This window comes from Dreissena polymorpha, chromosome 1, assembly GCF_020536995.1.
Source record: "Dreissena polymorpha isolate Duluth1 chromosome 1, UMN_Dpol_1.0, whole genome shotgun sequence".
NCBI lineage: Eukaryota > Metazoa > Mollusca > Bivalvia > Myida > Dreissenidae > Dreissena > Dreissena polymorpha.
In genome coordinates this window covers 68,808,970-68,833,610 of record NC_068355.1, presented here as the reverse complement: position 1 = coordinate 68,833,610, position 24,641 = coordinate 68,808,970, and the positions used below count along the sequence as shown (strand labels likewise).

At 35.6% G+C, this 24,641-nt stretch overlaps 2 protein-coding genes across 11 annotated transcripts in view; one reads left to right on the top strand and one right to left on the bottom strand.

Moving 5' to 3' along the window:
• Positions 1-13,788, bottom strand: part of LOC127833955 (N-acetylglucosamine-6-sulfatase-like) — a 34,298-nt gene extending 20,510 nt beyond the window's left edge. The window contains exons 1-7 of the mRNA XM_052359476.1: positions 13,619-13,788; positions 6,663-6,722; positions 5,791-5,994; positions 5,242-5,307; positions 3,675-3,773; positions 2,880-3,050; positions 1,404-1,486 (exon numbers count right to left, since the gene is read on the bottom strand). Coding sequence (XP_052215436.1) covers positions 1,404-1,486; positions 2,880-3,050; positions 3,675-3,773; positions 5,242-5,307; positions 5,791-5,994; positions 6,663-6,722; positions 13,619-13,753 — 818 coding nt within the window. The 5' untranslated portion in view covers positions 13,754-13,788. The remainder of the gene's footprint in view (positions 1-1,403; positions 1,487-2,879; positions 3,051-3,674; positions 3,774-5,241; positions 5,308-5,790; positions 5,995-6,662; positions 6,723-13,618) is intronic.
• LOC127833980 (low molecular weight phosphotyrosine protein phosphatase-like) overlaps positions 13,779-24,641 on the top strand; it is a 30,662-nt gene continuing 19,799 nt past the window's right edge. For 2 of the 10 annotated variants that reach the window (XR_008027720.1, XR_008027719.1), the window contains exons 1-3: positions 13,805-13,901; positions 16,953-17,026; positions 20,726-20,866. Coding sequence is in view for 8 of the 10 variants with exons in the window: in XM_052359510.1 (XP_052215470.1) it covers positions 13,862-13,901; positions 16,953-17,026; positions 20,726-20,866 (255 nt within the window). In the remaining 2 variants the exon portion in view is untranslated. The other 8 variants (XM_052359568.1, XM_052359529.1, XM_052359510.1 and 5 more) reach the window with 7 other exon arrangements.

The following is a 24,641-nucleotide window of genomic DNA, read 5'->3' as shown; positions in this document are numbered from 1 at the left end:
GACAATAAATGTGGCCTCTAGAGAGCTAACAAGATTTTACTATAGCCATATAAGGAAAAAATGCCCCACCCCTTGGCAGCCATGTTTTTCAAGCAAACGTAACCATTTTCAAACTCATCCAAGATTTCATTGATACCAATCTTCTGACCAAATTGCATGAAGATTGGACAATAAATGTGGCCTATAGAGAGTTAACAAGGCAAATGTTGACGTCGCACAACGGACAACGCACAACAGACAAAAAGGGATCAAAAAAGCTCACCATGAGCACGTTATGAGTCCATATTGATACAAAGACACTTTGCAAGTTTGCCAAGAATTGGATGAAAATTATGGACTTTATCACATAAAAAAACTGAATTTTCATTTTTTTCTCAAATTCAAGGGGAGATAATTCTGGACTTATAACTCCGATATTGCTCATTTTCAATAGGGTTTGACTCATCATTCAGATAAAGACACTGTGCAAGTTGGGAAATGATTGGCTGAAAACTGTGGACTTTATTGCGTAAACGAGCCTTATTTCACAATTTTCTCAAATTCAAGGGGAGATAATTCTGGACTTTTTACTCTGATATAACCCATTTTCAATAGGGTTCGAGTCCTCATTAATATAAAGACACTGAACAAGTTTGAAAAGAATCGGATGAAAACTGTGGACTTTATCGCGTAAACAAGAAAAAGTCTTACGCAACCACACACAGACGACGGAAACCACGCCTTCAGACAGTAGAGCTAAAAAACTTTAAATCCGCCCCTGAAGTTCACTTTGAACAAGTTCAACCCAATATGTATCACTCAAAATCTGGAGCAATCATTATTACAGATCAGGTAATTAATATAGTGTCAAGTCACCTGTTAAAGTTATATATTTAATTGAGTAATCTCTAAATTGTATAAATGCATACCTATTGACATTATGCATAGAGCATTGAAAAATAAACTATCAAGCTACATGTATATACACAGGTTTAAATAATATAAACAAAGATTTCAATATGCATGCTTGTGTTAGATTTAAACAAGAGATGTGTTTGTCAGAAACACAATGCCCCCTACTGCGCCGCTTTGATTTTTGTAAAAATCATTTGGCAGGTACAGATAATTATCTCCCTTTAAAGCTTATTACTTCCCTTTGATTTGTTTTTTTGACCTTTGACCTTGACCTTTCACCACTAAAAATGTGCAGCTTCATGAAATGCACATGCATGCCAAATATCAAGTTGCTATCTTCAATATTGCAAAAGTTATGACCAAGGTTAAAGTTTGGTGACAGACACACATACAATAACAGACAGACATATACAATGACAGACAGACAGGCCAAAAACAATATACCCTGATCATTCTGTCATTTTAACATAAACACTGTAGTGCCGTAAACTCTAGCTGATCATGCAGACCTGTTTTGAAAGAAGCTGTCTGACTGCTGCACAGTGTCACTTGGCATGGGCACAGCTGCCTGTCTGATGAGCCAGTGTTTGTCCTACAGTAACATAATCATGAAACACATTCATACATAATGCTATTGTCTGTGTAACTGTTCCCATCAACTATTTTTTACAAAGATTAAGCAATAATACAACTCAAGATATTACAATACAATTCTTCTGATTATAAGGAACTTTTAAAACAGTAGAATGCACATCTTTTGTTAAAGCCGCTTTAACGCTCAAAATCATCCAAAATTTTGTATAGTATTTTGTTAAATAAAGTTAAACAATTAAAAATCAGTGTTCCTTATGGCAATTGCCAAAATTTCAACGCCAGATGTGGTTTGGTAAAATAGATGTTTGTAGATACAAAATGCTTGTTTTTACTATTGTTTTGCATATTTCATTCCATTATAATTTCCCGCAACGATATCTATTCATACGACAAATGAACATTAACATGGTACCATTTTAGTGTTCGTGTGTTGTATGAATACATTTATTCATGGGAAATTAAAATGGAATTAATTGTGTCAAAAATAAATAAAAACAAGCATTTTGTATCTACAAAAATCTATATAATCATACCACATCTAGCGTTAAATTGTGGCTATTGCTATAAGGAACACTGATTGTTTAGGGGTTAACTTTATTTTACGAAATACTTTACAAAATTGTTGTTGATATTGAGCGTTGTAGAGGCTTTAACATTTGTATAAATGTACCATTTTTCATAAATGACCTTATAGGTCAAGATGGCAATTTTAATCAATTTTTGGAGGAAAAATATCTCAAATTATGAATTGTTTTTTTATATAGTATTTTGATTGTTTTCCCTGATCAAATCACATGTAATATAATATGTTAAAAGACATAAACTTGTCATATTTTGTATTACATAAAAATATACGTTTTAGTATTATCATTCAATCATTCTGATACATATTTTTTACCAATTTAACAGTGCCTTGTATTTCACATTGATTACATAACACCATTCTTAACCCGTTACTACTCAGATACATATTTTTATGCATTTGTAGTCCTTAAGGAGGTTAAATTGAATTTTAGACCTTTCTTACTAGAGTCAAGTTTTTAAGGCTTCAACTCCAAACCTTAGATACTGATGAGCAGCAAACAGCATAGAACCTGAGCAGACAGTGGGTTTTATGCTGTATGCACACAGCAATATTCACTTTGATTCTAAGCGGGAAAGGGTTAACCATTTGCATGCTGGGAAATTTGTAGTCTGCTAAAATGTCGTCTGCTGAATTTCTAAAATTAGCATTTTCTTCGATTTTTTCAAAGAATATTATCAGAAAAGCAAACAGTTTGGATCCTGATGAGACGCCACGTTTTGTGGCGTCTCATCTGGATCCAAACTGTTGCCAAAGGCCTTCAAAATTCGGTTCCCGCACTGGAAGGGTTTAATCACTGCATACATACCGGGCCAGCTTGTTGGTTATAACTACCATCCCGCGGGGCCAGCTTGTCTGAGAACGATGAGTTGTATTGGGGGGCAGGCGTGAAGGGTGCATGACATGCAGGTGTTGACAACATCATGAAGAACGGCTTCTTCTTATCTCTAGTGGTCAGAAACTTTCTCGCTGCCTTATGCTAGAGAATATTAATAAACTTAATAACAACGTAGTGCATTTTTATTTTACTTCCATCTGATAGTCAAATGATATTAATAATTGTATTACTCTGCAAATTGAATTTAAGAGTATTACCTGAAATACATGTACACATTAGATGTTTGATCTCCTTTTAAATAATTAAGCTTTATTCTTCAAATTCATTTACATGTTTATTAAAATTTACCCTAATGTATAGCATTCTGCATTTTGTTTTCTCCTTACTGCAGCTATAATGAATATTTGTATCCTACATAAGTATAAGAATTATTTTATGCATTTTCTTATGCACATACTCTTTGACTGAACAAGGTCATTTAGGTCATGAAATAACAGGATCAACATGAAATGTGATGACTGTATAAGACTTTGAAAATATACCAAAAAAGGGGTAAGTTTTGAAGCATTTTTTGTAAAACCTATTTTAAAAATGACCTCACATTAGTTTTACATGTATGAAAATATTTTATTTTAATCAAATAGAAAATTATTTAGCAAGCTTATCAGAGGCTAGCTTACTTTAAAAATACCTTAACTCTTTAAATAAGTTGCAAAATATAATGACGGTTTTTCTCAAATCTCATATATTTGTATTTATACATACTATGACATCCGTAAGATAGTCTTGCGGATATTCATGACCATGTTTTACTTGCTGGCCGTTCACTGACAGGCTGTAGTCATAGTATTGGGAGTTCCCCACCTTCAATTGATAGGAGACAGATTAACCCATTTATGCCTAGTGGACATTCCCATCCTACTAAATTGGATCAATTTATTTCCAAAATTAGGGATGTCTAGTATATTTATTTCTATATTTAAAATATTTCTTACAGAAATTCCTTTATGCAAACAGCGCTCACCCTGATGAGATGCTGCATCATGCGGCGTCTGATCTGGGTCTACGCTATTTGCAAAGGCCTTTTTTTTTCTAGACGCTAGGCATAAATGGGTTAATTCAGAGTTGGTTAAATCAAAACATGAATAACTTTTGTTCTTCAAAGGTCAACAACTTGCTGAAAACTCACTGTAGCAGAACTCCGTGGCATTATATGGAAGTAGTATGCCTACCCTGTAAGGACACTAGATGTAAAACGAATGATACAAGGCCTGATGGACAGATGAATGGACGTTGCTTAGAACCAAAATGATTTTCAGGGTCACTCGTTTCAGACCCGCCAAATCTAAGTTCCATCAAAATTTGAATTCCAACAAAGGGGCAAAGTGACAACAAATTTTATGTGCATTAAAAGGAACAAAGTAATCAATAAAGGAAAGGAATAGGGAATCAAAAAAGATACAGTACAGCCAACGCGGAACAAACATATTTCGCAATCTGCTGAGTCAAGGCGCAACAAGTCGATGCCGAGTCGGCCGTTGAAGCTGCGTCAATATGTGGCGGCTTGTTACATTTTGCCGGGGTGCTTCGTATCTGTTTGCCGAGGCAAGCCGGGATCCCGGATATGACGCCGAGTCAATGCGGGGGCATAAAAATCTCATCCGCTTATTAAAAAGTGAAAATAATAACTATGAAAGTAGCGTAAATCTAGGTTTTGACGATACACAAATGTACATGAAGGTATATATCTTTGCACTTGATCCGCCACATACGTTTGCAGCGGCGGATTCATGCCGCTCAAGTACGCGAGGTAAATACAGACTCAGCGTCTTTGCGCAGGGTGAACACATGACGTGGCCGCCGAGTAATCAAGTTCTGTCCGTGGCATGACCGAGGATTATGTTTGTTCCGCGTTAGATGTACTGATACATTTACTTATAAACTTTTGATGAACTCAACAAGAGCTGTCTCCATAGGATGACATATGCCCCCAATAAATGCTTTGATAGAAGATATGGGCATTTTTCGAAACCTAAAAGCATTTTTTAAAACCTTATCGCCCTAATTTCAAGGTCAAGGCCAAAGGGGTCAAATTTTGTGTGCATATGGAAAGGCCTTGTCCATATACACATGCATACCAAATATGAAGGTTATATCTCAAGGGACATAGAAGTTATGAGCATTTTTTGTAACCTAAACGCAAAGTGTGACGGACAGTGCCTTTGGGGTCATGACACAAAAAGATCTGGGAAGGAGTTTGCATTATTTGCCATAGAGTCGTTAAAGTTGTTTTTTTAATTGTCTTCACATATCACATAGACCAGCTACCAACCAAACCATTCCAGTCATCCCAGCCTGGTGGAACATGCTCAACTCCACCCGATTGTGGATATCCATACTGAAACAGTAACGTTTATTGTTATACAAGTAGTGTCAATGAAATAGAAATAGAATATGTTCTCATTAACCAGCATTTGATATTACCACACTGATGTGTATTTCAGGGGTTTTATTTGTGTTATACAATTGACAAAAATCTTAAATTCATAATTGACTTCAACTACTAGTATGTTACAGCCATTTGCAATCAACACAGTTTTGGTAATCATCAATGTTATGTGTGAAAAGACCATCAGTTGTCTTTGTACTAATTTTGCTAAAAGCGCCAATTAAATGCGCTTAAATGCATATTTTTCTAAATATGATACATATTTTTAATGAAGCAAATTCATATACAGTTTTACCAGTAAAATATTTCATTTTCAACAGCATCAGGGTAAACTAACAAGCACATCTTACAATTAATTTAAATTGAGTTCTGCCAAATTTTAGCTTTCAAAATACATTTAACAAATTCTGCCCTTTGATATGTATTAAGTACCTGGTTTAAATATTTTCCAGCAAAGAAAGTTGAATATCCCTTGGTCTTTAGCACTGTAGGAAAGGCATTTGCTTCCTGGTCCTGCTGCCATTTGTCATTACTACAGCCACCATCGAGCGAGTTGTTCACTGCACCGTGATTGTGGACATACCGGCCAGTCAATATACTTGACCGACTCGGGCAGCATAGAGGACTGGTTGTGAACTGGCATAAAATATATATAGGATCTGTCATGAGTTGTCATATCGTACCATATTTTATTAAACGAGTTCAGGAATTTTGTTACTAACGAATTTCCTGGACAAGTTTATTAAAATATGGTATGAAATGACAAAGAGTGTCAGATCTTTTTTATCACATGCTATTAAATAAGCAAATTAAATGAATATCTACGCAAACATAATGATAAATCCTTACTGTTGTTTACATTTCGTGACGTCATTTGATATTCCAACGTCATTTCAGCAAAATAACAAAATGTGATTGGTCAATTGAACAAAAACTAAGCCAATGAAAACGCTAAAAAAGTATATTACACATCTGAAAGATAAAAATATTGGTATGGTAATGGTTATATTACATGGGAAACAGGGAATGGCATGTGATAAATTGCAAAGTATCTCATTTGTATGGTATTAAGAGTCACGAAAATATATGTAATTGACATTGAAGTAAAGACAAGTTTTAAGATCATGAACTGTAAAATGGATCATTAAAATGATTTAATATTCCACAAACTTAAAGAACAGACATCAGATTACAATACTAATAAGGCATTTTCGAAAAAGAAATATTGGACATCAGAAAGGCAGCAATATAACATAACCCACTTTATGCAACCTGTTTTTTGAGTATTGTTATTTTTAACTTACCATATTATTAAACTTTATTCCTTTATCTCCCACCAAATTATTGGTTTTAACCATTGGTGTCTGCAAATAAAATAATTGCCTTCAATGATTTAACATAATGTACACACAATTAAAAAACAACAGCACATTTATATTTTAACCAAAAAAAAATATTAAAATAACGCATATTACCGGTATATGTAAATAATTGACATTTAAATAAAAAAAGACAAAATACAAGTCCAATTTTTTGCAAAACTAGCTCACAATTATTTTTACAAAACTACCGGTAGCTAACAATTTTGTTAACGTTAAAATGTTATGCCAAGTACAAGAAAATGACAAGTATGTATAGGTATTTACAAATGTAAAGAAATAAGTCTTGAAGTAACATACATATATCTCTTGATGTTTATAAATATTATATTTCATTATTAGTCCAAATGAAATTGAATGTCATTATAAGTAAGTAAATTTATTGGTATTATGAACATACAATGCACATCTGGGCATGTTAAGTATTGGATTGCCCTGTCAATGAATTAGTTGCAATACTTCAACTCTCAACAATTGACCCCCAAGTCACTAGGAGTTGCAACTGATAAAGGCTTTTTACATGTAAACTCGCAGCCTGAAATCCAGGCGGCACTTTAACTCTTTGCATGCTGGGTAAATTGTTGTCTGCTTAAATGTCCTCTGCAGAATTTCCAAATTTAGAATTTTCTTCATATTTTTTTTCAAAAAATACTATCAGAATAGCAAATAGTTTGGATCCAAACTGTTTGCAAAGACCTTCAAAATTTGGTTCCAGCACTGAAAGATTTAAATGGTAATATGAGCAACAGAAACTATTTTTTGTCATAAATAAACACATCAAGATCATAAATATAGCCATAATGCACAAATTTAAATAACTGACATGAAGTGTTGTGATTGCAGACTAATGATATTATTCCAAGTTTCAATATGTCAACAGTTCATGGATGTGTTACAGTAAGTATTTGAAGGGACAATGCCCAGTATTATGAATTTGAAAATATGCAAAACTTTAAAATAGACTATCTCCAGAATTCTCTGCAAGATATATCCAGGCAGTGTCGAATCGGTCAATCTTGATACTTTGGCTATCTTTGGAACCTCAGAAGCCGACTAGGATAGATGGAATCATCAACTTTTTTTACGTTGAACAACCATCCGTGAACTTCTTACAAACAACGACAAGGGAAGCCAAATAGACATAGCCATCCTTATTTCTCGAAAGCACTTGACACCGTCCAACACGAAAAGCTTCCAAGTTAAATTACAAGTTATGGTATCCATGGACCTCTGAATACATAGCTCCGAGACTTTCTCATAACCTTCCACATGCAAGTTGTTCTAGACGGGGAGAATTCCACATCTGCCCATGTTGACTTGGGAGAACCTCAAGGAAACATACTCAGTCCAATATTGTTGGTTTGCCTCATAAATGACCTCCCTGATACAGTCAAGTCACAAGTACGACTCATTGCAGCTGATTGCCTTTTGTACAGGCCCATTAAACATTCAAGACCATATTGCCCTCGAAGACGACCTGAAAGCGCTTGAATTCTGGGCATTTTCATGGGAAATGTGTTTTAATGTCAAGAAATGCTATATTCTGAGCATTAACAACCAATCATTACACTTCTATGAACTAGATATACACACTCTCCAACAAGTAGAAGAAAATCCATTACCATATCTGCATCTCTAAATTGGGATACCCACGTACATCAACAAAATAGTTAAAAAGCTCATTATACCATAGGATTATACCCATCACCTGCAGAAAAACAGCATACTCAGCTCTATTGTGATCAACACTTGAGTACAGCCCCATGGTATGGGACCCTCATCTAGCCAGGCATATTGACAAAATTGAGCGCATCCAGAGACATGCTAACAGATTTTCAGCATTATCACAGAGGACTACTGCTCACAGGATGACAGCTGTGCCACGTCAATGCTAAACTAACTGGAACTCCTGAACTGAAGTATACAGGACAGACAAAATATAAACCAACTCACCAGTCTGTACAAAGAAGTTGGGGGAAAGGTGCAAGCCTTACCTTGTCATTTGTCATATTAACACCAGCAAGAAATAAATGTAACATTTAACCTAAAACCATTTAATGACTACCAAGCTCCAACAATCTAGATATTGTGTTGTCTACAATGCATTAGGTTGTCTGAACCTGATTTTATAAACATACAGTTATTTGGAAAATTATTTTAAACATGTTTTTTTTCGCTTTATCAGGAACAACTTTGAGTCGTACTTATGTACTCATAAAAGCTCACAGCATTCAATAACTATCCTATAAGTTCTGACTACCATAACTATAAATGTTGCTTTTCATGATTTTGGACAGGTCTGTCAATACTATATAAACTGAACGCTGAAGTTTCTTTCAATAATATATGAACTGTCACTGAAGTTTCTTTAGCTACTATGCTATGTATGTATGCAGTCATTACATTTCTATGATTATGCATAAGTCCAGCCTGAGTGCCTAAGCAATTCTGATGCAACGACCCAACTGACACACAGGTACTTGAAAAATTGTGTTGGTCCTTATATATATATAATAAGAGTCTTTTAATATAAAAGGACCAAAAAATCTTTTCAAGTATATATATGTAACCTGTGAACTGACATGCCAAAAACTTTGATCCTGACACTCGATACAGAATGAAAACTGTGGCATAGCCCCGATAAAAAGTGATGGAATATCGTATACTGACTCCACACAAAAAGCAAACATTCTTAATAAACAATTTGAATCCGTATTCTCCAAGCCTAAACCAATGAATCTAAGACACCAAGCTGAAATTAATCTCATAAAATCTGGAAAGCACCCAACAACTTAAAGCAAAATGGATAACATAAACATTACCCTACCCGGCGTAGAAAAATTGTTAAAAGATCTAAATCCAAATAAGGCCTCCGGCCCAGACGAAATATCACCTCGTCTCATGAAAGAACTTCATCAAGAAATAGCACCATACTTGACAAAAATCTTTTGTGCATCACTTGACACTGGCTCCGTCCCACTAGACTAGAGGTCTGCACATGTTGCCCCAATATTTAAACAAGAGCACCGCCTTGCGGGTGCAGACCGCTCATCTATTTTCTTTTTAAAGGTGAAGGGACTCTCATTTTCAATCACAAAGGAGGGAGGGGTGGAGTGAAGAGGGGTGTTAGTGTGGGGTTGTGGACAGTTATTACATTATCTTCCAAAAAAGCGAAAAAAAAATAAAAAATCGGGGGCAGGGGGGGGGGGGGTGGGGGGGGTGGGTGGGGGGGGGGGTGGGGGGGAAGGGCGAGTGCGATGGTTGGACGGTATTTCAAACATAACCGTTTAAAAAAACAAATTGGGGGGGGGTGGGGTGGGGTATAGTGTGAGGGTGTGGTGGTAATTTGTGAGATGATCTTAAAAAAAAAAAAAAAAAAATTGGGGGTGGGGGGTGGGGTGGGGTGGGGGTATAGTGTGAGGGTGTGGTGGTCATTTGTGAGATGATCTTAAAAAAAAAAAATATATAGGGGGGGGGAGGGGGGAGGGGGGAGGTGGGGGGGAGGGGGGGGGAGGGCACAGGGGACGGTTTGGGTGGAGTCTATTGTGGTATGTCAGGTAAGAATTGTTTCGTCAAAGTATCAATCAAATCTAATCATAAATAAAGAAGTTATGGCAATTTTAGCAAAATTTAATAATTTGACCTTGAGAGTCAAGGTCATTCAAAGGTCAAGGTAAAATTCAACTTGCCAGGTACAGTAACCTCATGATAGCATGAAAGTATTTGAAGTTTGAAAGCAATAGCCTTGATACTTAAGAAGTAAAGTGGATCGAAACACAAAATTTAACCATATATTAAAAGTTACTAAGTCAAAAAAGGGCCATAATTCCGTAACAATGACAACCAGAGTTATGCAACTTGTCCTTTTACTGTACCCTTATGATAGTTTTTTAGGTGTTCCAAGTATGAAAGCAATATCTATGATACTTTAGGGGTAAAGTGGACCAAAACATAAATCTTAACCAAATTTTCAATTTTCTAAGTATAAAGGGCCCATAATTCCGTCCAAATGCCAGTCAGAGTTACATAACTTTGCCTGCACGGTCCCCTTATGATAGGTAATAAGTGTTGCAAGTATAAAAGCAATAGCTTTGATACTGTAGGAATAAAGTGGACCTAAACACAAAACTTAATCAAATTTTCAATTTTCTAAGTATAAAAAGGGCACATAATTCTGTCAAAATGCCAGTCAGAGTTACATTACTTTGCCTGCACAGTCCCCTTATGAAAGTTAGTAAGTGTTGCAAGTATGAAAGCAATAGCTTTGATGCTTAAGGAATAAAATGGACCTAAACACAAAACTTTACCAAAATTTTCAATTTTCTAAGTATAAAAAGGGCACATAATTCTGTCAAAATGCATGCCAGAGTTATCTAACTTTGCCTGCCCAGTCCCCTCATGATAGTAAGTAAGTGTAACAAGTTTGAATGCAATAGCATTGATACTCACTTAGAAAAGTGGACCTAAACGCAAAACTAAAACCAAAATTTTCAATTGTCTAAGTATAAAAAGGGCACATAATTCTGTCAAAATGCACGCCAGAGTTATCTAACTTTGCCTGCCCAGTCCCCTCATGATAGTAAGTAAGTGTACCAAGTTTGAATGCAATAGCATTAATACTTTCTGAGAAAAGTGGACCTAAACGCAAAACTTAACCGGACGCCAACGCCAACGCCGACACCGACACCGACGCCAAGGTGATGACAATAGCTCATAATTTTTTATCAAAAAATAGATGATCTAAAAAGGGTGCTAAGTGTCAAGCATGCAATTATCGGCCCATTTCTCTCACTTGTTTATCCTCAAAATTAATGGAACACATCATTGTATTAAACCTCATGAATTATTTTGACACTAAAGACCTTCTTAATCCATTCCAACACGGATTCCGTTCTAAACATAGCTGTGAAACACAATTAATCTCCTTCTCTTAAGAAATTTATGATAACCTAGAAGCTGGTAAACAAACTGACCTAATAGTACAGGCTTTTTCCGCCCTATGCCACGGGTCCGAAATTCGGCCCCATTCCCAATGCAAATCTTTTTTTCTTTTTTTTACCCTAAAATATATAAGTTTACCTGATCGGGTGTAGAAAATAGAAAGTGTTGCATAATTAAATTATCTGTTGCCTTGTATTTGTTTTAAAAACTGTAAAATATGTTAATGATTATTTAACACTTTCCTTATTTTCCTCAAAATCCGGCGCTTCGCAAGATTGTTTACACCTAAAAAAAGGCCGGGCCTTTTCCCCAAATTCAGATTAAAAAACCTGCACTTATCTCACATGTTCATAATACTTTGTAAAATTTTAATAAATAGTTATCAAAATAGTCGTTATTTACCAGTTAACGGCTCCTTTGAAATATAAGAAACACTATTTACATGCGATAATTTTTCCCAATTGAGCCAATTTTGCAAATAATTTTTTTCCCAAAATGGGGGTTTTCACGACGCGAAATTCCCAAAATTCCAGTGTGGCGTATTCCCAAAATGGAGCGGAAAAAGCCTGTAGTAATGGATTTTAGTAAAGCTTTTGATAAAGTAGACCACGAACTCCAAGCATTCAAACTTCTCAAACTTGGTGTAAACAGCAACACTACTTCTTGGATTTCTTCTTTCCTAAAACATCGAACACAAACTGTAGTGGTTGAAGGCCAAAAATCAAACTCAGCCCCAGTCATGTCAGGAGTACCCTAAGGATCCGTACTGGGGCCCTGCTTATTTCTAGCCTACATTAACGACCTTCCAGACTCCTTAAAAAGTAGGGCACGGCTCTTTGCCGATGATACGGTGGTCTACCTCACCATTAATAAAGAAAATGATTGTAACACACTCCAAAATGACCTACACAAACTAGAAAAATGGGAAGATAACTGGTCTATGGAATTTAATCCTGATAAGTGTGAAGTAATAAGAATAACGAAAAAGAAAAAGATAATTAATTTCCCTTATAAACTCCATAACATAGAACTTAAAACAACAGAAAAAGCAAAATATCTCGGACTAACTATAAGCAATGATCTCAACTTGAAAACGCATATAAATAACATAACATCTAAACCTACTAACACATTAAAATTTATCAAGAGAAATGTCAAAACAAATAACAAACAAATAAAAGAAACAGCATAAAAAACATATGTCAGACCGCAACTGGAACATTGTTCCTCAATTTGGCATCCATGGCAGAAAAACCTAACGTATCAAATAGAGAGAGTGCAAAGATCAGCAGCCCGTAATGTGTTAAATGACTACCATTACACCAGTAGCGTTTCACATATGATAAAGACACTAAACTGGCAAACTCTAGAACAGCGAAGAATAAACTCATTCTTGACACTACTTTATAAAATTGAACATCATCTTATCTATGTAGACCACCAACATCTTACAACAACAAGACATTTAAACTTCTTGGTACCCTTCTCTAGAACAACTTATCATGAAAATTATGTTTTCCCAAGGACAATCAGGTATTGGAATGGCCTTCCATACAACGTTAAGAGCAGCACCAGCCTCTGTAAGTTTACTGCAGGCCTGGCCGCTGTCTCGAAATAAATATAAGTATCTTGTTTTTATACTTTTATCAGTAGTCAATGTAATAACTTTACTTTGTTCGTCACCATTTTATTTTGTATGTCAATTAACATCACTTCCATGTACAAACTGTATATATATTTTTAACACGTGACTTTTAACACTCTCTGTCCCCCGACAGACGCCTTCCTATCATAGTCAGTAATTGACTGTAGGAAGTATCTAGTCCAAATAATTAGACGTAAGCTACCCCGCTCGATGTAAATCGACCTCATATTTATAGGAGTAGGAAGTATCAAGTAGAAGAAGAAGTAGAAGTAGAAATCATCAGTTGGAATATTACCATTCCGCCCAGTTTAATATCTTGATCGTCTGTCAATACAAACACAATATTGGGCCTTGATTGTGCATCCGTCAAGCTGTTAATAATTAAAACAATAAAACTCAATAAAAACAAGACATTGCTTTCAGTTTCCATTTTGAAACAGTCACATGACTGCCTGGTTTTGAAAGGTGAGGGTCATAAGCTTATAAAACAACAACAACAAGGACTTTTTTGGATTTTTTTTATCATTTTAGTATCGCAATGTCGGCAAAAAAGAAATCAGTATTGTTTATATGTTTAGGTATATTCATTTTTTATTCATTATGTTGTCACTTATAACTGCTTTAATTTTCCGTACATCGCAGTCACACGTTTCAGGGCTCGAAATTAACTTTTTTTTCTACTTGCAAAACATTGCGAGCTGCTTTAATACCAACTCGCAAAATCAAAAGCAGTCTCGCAAATTTTGCAGGAAACATAAAAAAGTTCGGACATTAATTTAGTATTATTAAAACAAAATCAAAAGTTCTTAACATACACATTTTATTTCTGCAATCATACAAATATATCAGTTCCTTGGACCATAAGGGCATTGTTTTCGAATATAAGTGTGTCGTGTTCACTCAGAAAACAAAGTTTAAGTGTCAGTTTGGGATATTTTTAATGGGTTTAAAACTTTTCAAATATTGAAAAAAATCAGCTATGATATCGTGTGTTGAGTGCGACGTCACCAAAATACAAATCAACGGTTAACTTTACTTCATCTTTCGTATTTTTTTTCCGTCTGTAGGCAAAAAGAAACTAATTATGTTTGGCTTCGACGCCATGTCTGTTCAAGTTCAATGAACAAATGTGAATAGTCAACTGTTTCACGTTCTTTGTTCCAATACTATCCTCGTATCTGTACTATAAGTATACCAGTCTACATGCAAGGTGTGCGCTTCCGCATACAGGTATTCAGACGTTCTATAAATTGACCTACGCAGGGCTCGAATTTAACTTTTTTTTCTACTTGCAAAAAATTGCGAGCAGCTTTAATACCAACTCGCAAAATCAAAAACATTCACGCAAATTTTGATGGAAACATAAAAAACCCTTGGTTTTTAGTTTAGTTCTATTTAAACAAAATAAAAGTACTTAACATGTATACGCATTTTATTTCTGCAACCATACAAAGATATCAGTTCCTTAATTTTTTAATTGTACCACAAGGGCCCACATTAGGTTGATTGACCATCTTCATCTATAACAAGTTTTAGTCTTATTTTAAGTTATTTTTTCCACTAATTCACTGTTTTCATAGGATTTAAAATCTGTTTTTTCTAACTAAACGGTTAACTTTGCTTTATCTTTTGTATTATGTATATTTTGTGTTATTTCCGTCTGTGGGAATAAAGTGACAAGTTATTTTTCGCTTCAATGAACATGTGTGAATAGTCGACTGTTTCACTTCCTTTGTACCAATACCATCCGCGTGTCTGTATATACCAGTCTACATACAAGGTGCGCGCTTACGCATAAGGGTTCTTGGGCGTTCTATAAATTGACCTAAGATTTAGTGATCATGTGTCGAGCAGCATTATACCTACTCATTTCTTTTCACTATTTACTTGCAAAAAAATACTAGTGGCTTAAAACTTGACTCGCATTCGGTATTTTTTACTCGCATTTTGCGAGTGTGCGAGTGTTAATTTCGAGCCCTGACGTTTGAAGGTTATGTAATTTCGGTAATCAATATTCGGATATCACTGGTATATGAGTAACCATCTTGTATTAAACACAATGAAAAAATTGTTTGTGTAATTTAAATATTATTCCATAATCTTATTAATTGAAATGGTTTCAATTAAAACAGTAGTTCTTTTGTTTGAATGCATTGCCACAGCTTTTTTCCAACTATAATCACCATTTGGAACAACCTTAACTCATAACTGCCAGTACTGAGTACTGGCAATGAGTGCTGGCCTCATGTGCTGTAGCCCCCAACTTGATATCCTTCAAGCCGGGCTAGCATGAACCAGTTTCAAAATAATTTGTCAGCGCCAGCTACAATGTAACTCCTAATAACCCTTCATGGCTGTGCCGGTTGAGATTCAAACCTCTTGGCGGCCAGCGTAGCCGGAGAGGCATGAGGAAGAAGGATAAAACATAGCTAGTGACTCTGGTTTACTTTTCTTCTGTCTGTTAACTATTAAGGTCTTCTAACTTTACTGATTTTCACTTTTTCACTCATTCTTTTGGCAACCGTCACATAATAATCATGTGTGACTGCAGCCACCTATGATGAAGAAGTAAATGTTGATGTTTGCGAGTTAATTAGTTTCAGCAACTTGGAGTTTGATTATTTATAATTGCATAAACTCTATCTATAATGCCCTCTGGCGGGGTGCAGAAACTTGGCAAAAGGAGGGCTTGAACAGGAGAAATCATGTATTAACAATGCGATTTATGTGCCGTTCAAGCCCTGTTATGTGTTTTTATCCATAATCTGGTCCACGCGCAGTTACCACACTTCTCCAGCCTTCGACGACTTTCCAAGCATAAATGGGGAACTGAATAAGAACCAGTTTCCTAATGCATGCAGGGATAATGACTATTTCATTCCACTTTTCAAGTTATACCATCTGCACTCTCTTGACAACAGCTTTATTTTATTGGCAAAGTCAATGAAGTTAAGGTTATTTACTCAACACTTTCAAAAGACTATGCTGTAAATGTAAGTGTTTATGTACCTTCTACGTTCCTGCTGTAAATTCCAAAATAATTCCTTATTTCTTACTTTGCGCGGATGCATTTCAACTATGCATTAATCCACTGTTTAAACACATTTTAAATCGAAAACTGCCTATCCAAAGGTAAAGTCTCGTCATTTCGGATGATGACCAAGTGAGGCATATGTAAATCACAACCTTGAACTGTATTGAAATAATCAAATTATTTTGTTGATGAATGAACAAAACATATTGTTTTCAATGTTATTTAAAATTATTTTGGTATGTGTGATTTGTTTATGATATAATAGCGAAAATACACATTTTCTCGGACATGATCATCTGCGGGTGCTCTCAAAATCGGTTCCTGCCTTCGTGCTGCACACTCAGGCAGGAACGGATTTTGAGAGCGCCCACATATGATCATGCCCTCGAAAACGTGTATTATCCCTATAAAGTAAAAAAATACAATCCAAGGGAAGTAATAAGCTTTAAAAGGGAGATAATTTCTAAACCTGCCAAATGATGTTATGAAATTTTATTTCAAAGCGGCAAAATAGGGGGCATTGTATTTCTGTCAAACACATCTCTTGTTTCATAATTTTCAAAGTAGCATATATTTCATAAATTTGTCGCTTCAGGAAATATATGTAGGTCACCAATGGCAGAAGCGGTGTTTTTAAATCTGCTGAAAGAACAGGGTTTAACTGACAAGGTATATATTTACATAATAAGATTGCATAAGAACTTCTAATAAACACTTATCGCATTTATTTTAATTATTTCTTTGTTTAAGAAATTCATCAATTGATATTAAAGTAAAGGCTGGTCTCATATTGATATATAAAAAATGTCAGTAGTGTTTTTTTCACCATTTTGTGTTTGGGAAATGGGACCAGAACCCTGTGGATTGGTGAAAATCACGTCCTTTTTACTTAAATTGGGAAGTACCGGTATTTGTTGTTGTTTTTTGGCTAACAAATGTTTAAAATTAAGAAAAAAAGTGATTTCAATTTTACATTTCTAAAGGTTCAACTAATAGAGCTTGCTGGGAGATGGACTAAAGGTTGATACTTTTATTTGTGTTTTTTTCAAGCCTTTAATTAGGAATTTGTAGGTCACAATTTGGGAGAAAAATATACTTTTTAATATGGAATGGGTCCATTTGATCAAAACACTACACTGGTTTGCCACTTCTGATTGTATCCAACAGTGACCAAAGACCAGTGTGTTAAAGAAACGTGTGTCATATTTTCTAAACAAATGCAAACAATCCACAACAAACCATTTAGTTACCTGTAAAAAATGATTAACCAGTAATTCTAGTGAAATCCATGGTATTTGTCTTTATTATCAATCATGATATTGGTAGTAGTATAACATAATACTCAGAGTGCCTGCGTGTGATCTCATCAAGAGAGTCTTGTTCTTAATGAAGCAAAACCACCAAAATAGGTCACTGTAAGATACTTTTTGTATGGTGTCAGTCATTGTGTATTGTGTTTTCTGATTTCAATTTTTACCTTGTTACCACTTCAGAGATCAGAATGCTCAGAATGTCTGTCTTTACAATATCTAGGCCAAGTCTGAATCCTCAAACAAGGTCACTTTGTCAAACCTTAGAACAACCTTGTCACCACTCTATAATACACATTGATGACTCAATTGTATGAAACTTGGTCAGAAAGTTTATCTTAACAATATCAAGGCCAAGTTCAAATATGATTCACATGCAAACAAACACTAGGATTCTTGGTCAAATTTTAGAAAAACCTTGTTACCTCTCTAGCGGTCTCATTTATTATTATGCCCCCCTTCGAAGAAGAGGGGGTATATTGCTTTGCTCATGTCGGTCGGTCGGTAGGTCGGTCGGTCGGTCCGTCCACCAGGTGGTTTCCGGATGATAACTCAAGAACGCTTGGGGCTAGGATCATGAAACTTCATAGGTACATTGATCATGACTTGCAGATGACCCCTATTGATTTTGAGGCCACTAGGTCAAAGGTCAAGGTCACAGGTGAAGGTCACAGTTACTGGAAATAGGCATTATAAGGATTTAGCATGGTTCAAACAAGGGAAACAACTACGGTTTATGCATGTTCTTTTTATTACAGATTTGCCTCCCTTTAATTCATTCAAAATCTCATTTTACAGCAGAGATTCCAAATTTGACCTGTAAATGAGCCCCATATTTACTGCAAGTGCTAGGTTACCTTTTCCCATTTGATCATTCTTAAGTATTGGTAGTGTAATGCTGCTACTGCTGCTGCTACTGCTACTACTACTACTACTACTACTACTACTACTACTACTACTACTACTACTACTACTACTACTACTACTTCTACTACTACTACTACTACTACTACTACTACTACTACTACTACTACTACTACTACTACTACTACTTCTACTACTACTGCTTCTTCTACTACTACTACTACTACTACTACTACTACTACTACTACTATACTACTACTACTACTACTACTACTACTACTACTACTACTACTACTACTACTACTACTACTACTCCACCACCACCACCACCACCACCACCACCACCACCACCACCACCACCACCACCACCACCACTTATTCTACCATGTCTACTATTACTACTTCTACTACTACTGCCACTACTACTACTATTTTTACTACTACTACTACTACTACTGCTACTACTACTACTACTACTACTACTACTACTACTACTACTACTACTACTACTACTACTACTACTACTACTACTACTACTACTACTACTACTACTACTACTACTACTACTACTACTACTACTACTACTACTACTACTACTACTACTACTACTACTACTACTACTACTACTACTACTACTACTACTACTACTACTACTACTACTACTACTACTACTACTACTACTACTACTACTACTACTACTACTACTACTACTACTACTACTACTACTACTACTACTACTACTACTACTACTACTACTACTACTACTACTACTACTACTACTACTACTACTACTACTACTACTACTACTACTACACCACCACCACCACCACCACCACCACCACCACCACCACCACCGTTCACAGTGACAAAAAGCGTATTCACACAATGGCTGCTACTACAACTTATAGCCCATATAGGGGGGCATGCATGTTTTACAAACAGCCCTTGTTTAATTTTGATTAAACTTTGTCACAATGGTTATCTGACATTATCTAAGCTGAGTTTGAATTTGTGAAATGTTCATCTTACAACTACAGTGTAAGTCACTTGGTCAAATCTTAAAAAAGATGCCACTCTTGAGGCCTCATTTATGATGCAATCTTGATGAAACTTTTTAAAATGTTTATCTTGACAATATTAACCAAGTTTGAATCTGGGTTCACAAGTGTCCAAAAACTAGATCACGTTGCCAAATCCTAGCAAAACCTCTGTTTATGGGTCATGTGTTATTAAAACTAGTTCAACTGGTCAAATCTTAGAAAAAACTTTTTACCACTCTAGAGCTTCATGTATTTCTAAATCATCATGAAACATGGTCACAATGTTTATCCGGACTATTTCTAGAACCAGCTTGAATCTGGTGAAATATGCGTCTACAATAAGGTTACCAAATCTGAGAAAAAAACTTGTTTCCACTATGGTTCCACATTTATGACACAATCTTTCTGAAACGTGGTCAAAATGCTCTTTTTACAATAGCTATGCCGAGCTGGAATTGGGGTCACATGAGTCTTAAAACTTTGTCAGTAGATTAAATTTTAGAAAAAATGTGTTGCCACTCTTGATGCCACATTTATGACAAAATCTTGATGAACTTGGTCAGAATGTGTATCTTGACAATATCTGCTCCATATGGATCACCTGCATCAAAAAATAAGGTCACCAAGTGGATTAACATTTTTGTATTACCACTGTTGGAGCCACATGTACTGGTATGATTTAAGCTAGATGAAACTTAGATCAGAATGTATAATTTGACAATATGTGGGCCAGGTTTGAATCCGGGTAAGTTGCGTCCAAGAACTTGGTCAAATAGTCAATAATAAAATGTTACCACTCTACAGGCCATATTTATAACTCAATCTTGAGGAGTCAGAATTTTTATTTTTACGTGGTCAAGGTCATGTTTAATCAATGTTAATTGGGGTCAAAAATTAAAACATCAGGTCAAGTTTTCAGCAATTTGTGTCCATGAACTCAGATTAGCTCTTTGGGACCATCATGGATCTCATGTTATGCTCTTCTGCAGTATGTTTTCAACATAAAGCTAAGTGCTGTAGACAATAACAGTTTCTTAATATGCATATAGTTGCAAAAGTTGTTATCAAAGTCAAAACATAATGCTTGCCTTATTTAGTGAAGTGTCTTATTTCCAAAATAATTAGCATACACAGATTCTTGTTGTACTTTCCAGTGGCATGTAGACAGTGCTGCTCTGGGGACATGGCATATCGGTATCAGCCCAGACAGTCGCACTATATCTACCCTGCAGAAACATGGCATCACAACCTACAAGCATGTAGCTAGAGTAGTAAGAAAAGTCCTTACAAGAAGGGTATCTTGAGCATTCCAAATGTTTTCAGTCACACATGATTTCTAGCCTGTAATACAATGTGACAAATGGCAATTATGGCATGCTATATTATGGTAAAGTTGAAACAGTTATTTTCATAATTGTTAATAATAAAATTGCTTGCTTGCTAAAAAGCCTTGCAGAAGCATTTTGTTTTACATTATTTTGAAAGTAATCATACTAGGTTTTTTGTAGTTTTAAGTTGTTACATTTGAATCAGATATGTAATGAGAAATATGGTTTAAGGTACATAATGAGTATATGTAATTATGGCCCTATGTCTGTTTTCCACTTTCAAATAATATACATGTAGTCCCAAAGTTTTGTTGTTTTCAACTCTTCTTTAACTCATAGATTTTGTTCCAATTTGAATTGCCTTAATATGAAAATGGTCTTAATGAAAATAAAAAAAGGGTTTCAGCTTTGAAGAGTAATGGCAGAATGTCTGTTTGTGCTCACCTTATGATATCACTTATAGTAAGATATTGTGGTAATTCCATTTCTGGTGTCATGGGTTGTGTGTGTTGTTAATTTTTAGCCCTGTACCATTCTAAAGTCAACCTATTTCGTCCAATTTTGAACTAGGTCACGAGGTCAAATCTTAGAAAAACCTTGTTATGCTTTGCTGTTATGACCCAACCTTGATGAAACTAGATCATACTTTGTATCTTTAAAATATTGACGCAAAGTCTGTATCAGGCTAACATGCATCAATATCCTCGATTTATGTTGATTCGCGGTGTTAATGTTTTGTATTAAAATTAGCAACAAACAAACAATAAAGCATTGTATAACTTACCTTGTTGAAAGAAACCAATATTTCATTAGTAAATGGAGCATATTTATTTCCTGCAACTCGCGCTATCTAATCCATAACAACAGTATTTTTGGCAACATGTTTACAGTGTCCGCCATTTTGACAGATGAATGTAAGGTCCCATCCTCTGACGTCATTCACACAGTTTATTAGATTCTATTTAGGCCGATACAATTGAGTAATTGGGTTGTAATGTTAATTAGTCATATAAAGAGTGTCAACTGTACAATAATTAAAATGTTTCAACACAATTCAACACAATTTAACATATTTATAAACTATTTCACTAGGTCAAATATTGGAAAATCTTGTTACCACTCTAGAGGCCTTTATTTTTGCCTCAATCATGATGACACTTGGTCAGAATGTTGATCATGTCAATACCTAGGCCATGTTCAAAGCTAGTCAATACCTTGGCCATGTTCAAAGCTGGTCAATACCTAGGCCATGTTCAAAGCTGGTCAATACCTAGGCCATGTTCAAAGCTGGTCAATACCTAGACCATGTTCAAAGCTGGTCAATACCTAGGCCATGTTCAAAGCTTGTCAATACCTAGGCCATGTTCAAAGCTGGTCAATACCTAGGCCATGTTCAAAGTTGGGTCAGTTGTGTTTATCATGTCAATACCTCAGCCATGTTCAAAGCTGGGTCAGTTATCATGTCAATACCTAGGCCATGTTCAAAGCTGGGTCAGTTGTATGTCAATACTTAGGCCATGTTCAAAGTTGGGTCAGTTGTGTTTATCATGTCAATACCTCGGCCATGTTCAAAGCTGGGTCAGTTATCATGTCATAACCTAGGCCATGTTCAAAGCTGGGTCAGTTATCATGTCAATACCTAGGCCATGTTCAAAGCTGGGTCAGTTGTATGTCAATACCTAGGCCATGTTCAAAGTTGGGTCAGTTGTGTTTATCATGTCAATACCTCGGCTATGTTCAAAGCTGGGTCAGTTATCATGTCAATACCTAGGCCATGTTCAAAGCTGGGTCAGTTGTATGTCAATACCTCGGCCATGTTCAAAGCTGGGTCAGTTGTATATCATGTCAATACCTAGGCCATGTTCAAAGCTGGTCAATACCAAGGCCATGTTCAAAGCTGGTCAATACCAAGGCCATGTTCAAAGCTGGTCAATACCTAGGCCATGTTCAAAGCTGGTCAATACCTAGGCCATGTTCAAAGCTGGGCCAGTTGTATATCATGTCAATACCTAGGCCATGTTCAAAGCTGGGTCAGTTATCATGTCATTACCTAGGCCATGTTCAAAGCTGGGTCAGTTATCATGTCATTACCTAGGCCATGTTCAAAGCTGGGTCAGTTATCATGTCAATACCTAGGCCATGTTCAAAGCTGGGTCAGTTGTATGTCAATTCCTAGGCCATGTTCAAAGTTGGGTCAGTTGTGTTTATCATGTCAATACCTCGGCCATGTTCAAAGCTGGGTCAGTTATCATGTCAATTGACCAGTCGCCAAATTATCGATCGCTCCGCCCACATAGTCACGTGGTCTAGTGATTAGAAAACTCCGACAAGCAGATCGCAATTATAGCGGATTACGTGAGGGAAATTCTATATTTGTAATGATGTATTATGCTATTTTCTATAAAATAAATTATTAAAGCCGCACACTAACCTAAACTGCTTTGTAAAACGTTAATACAATCATAAACACTTTAGAGAGAAATAGCGTAATCAAAATAAATGAGTTAACGGCAGACTGACTATCAGAAACGTTTCTTATACATATTATATAGGGAGGTGATGAAAAATCCGTTGTAAAAATGAGCATTTATTTCATATTGATTTTGAACTTGTATTCAACCGTCTGACAGTGAACCCGGTGGCTATTCATATATAATTTTGAAAATATTTTTATTAAATGCAAATGACATATCCATATCATGATGGGTTTTTTGTTTTTTAAAAATGTTTAGATCTTTGTTTTATTGTGTTATTTTTAAAAAGACACCGATTTTTTTTTATTTGGATATAAATTAAATTTTGATTGTCACCATAATTTAATACATGCCTAATTTCGTGGTTTCATTAACAGATAGTCTAATATGCATTTTATTTCATTTATGTTTAATGCGAACCTGTTACATTTCACTATCAAAAAATGAAATGTTGGTATTACGGTGCTGTTCACGAACATTCGAATTGAATACATTTAGCATATTATGCAATTGCTTATTTATAACAAGATGGCCCTTATATGTTAATTGCAATTTTCACATTTCTCCCCGTATCAATATATGTTGTATTAGAAATGTTGTTGTATTATTAGCCGTACATTTTACACTTGAAGTCGCTTTAAGCTGGCTAAGCCGCGTTGAAATCACCTTTGTGTTGAAATCACCTCATTTAAGTCATTAAATAGTTTTCTTTTCTTGTGTACAGTACCTAACAATGCCTTAATGTTCCTTCATTCTGAGATCCACGCAACATACTGTTACTTATTAATCATCGACAATTACGCTGAGATTAATAAGCACGTGTGGCAATTATTATGTTGCCCGAACTGCTTAATAATATTGTGCATCAAACGGTATAACACGTTTTATAGAACACACACCTGGTGTGGTTAAACTATTTATTGTGTTTGTTTTCTCATTACCGGTACTCGTTCATATGTTCAAGAAATAAAGATAAAATAATAACCTTTTATAAAGTATGTATAGCACCTACAATTTTGAATAATGATCGAACAGTAATGATCATGCATTTGATATAAAATCTGTGTAAACTCTTAAAAATTACGTCCCATTCCATATGTACAACACGCTTTGTTTGTCGGACAAAATGGCGGCCAGATAAGCGTTGCTGAGGGGTGTGTGAAAAATCGATATCTGATTGGCTGATCGACAAAATGTGGGCGGAGTTGGCGACTGGTCAATACCTAGGCCATGTTCAAAGCTGGGTCAGTTGTATGTCAATAACTAGG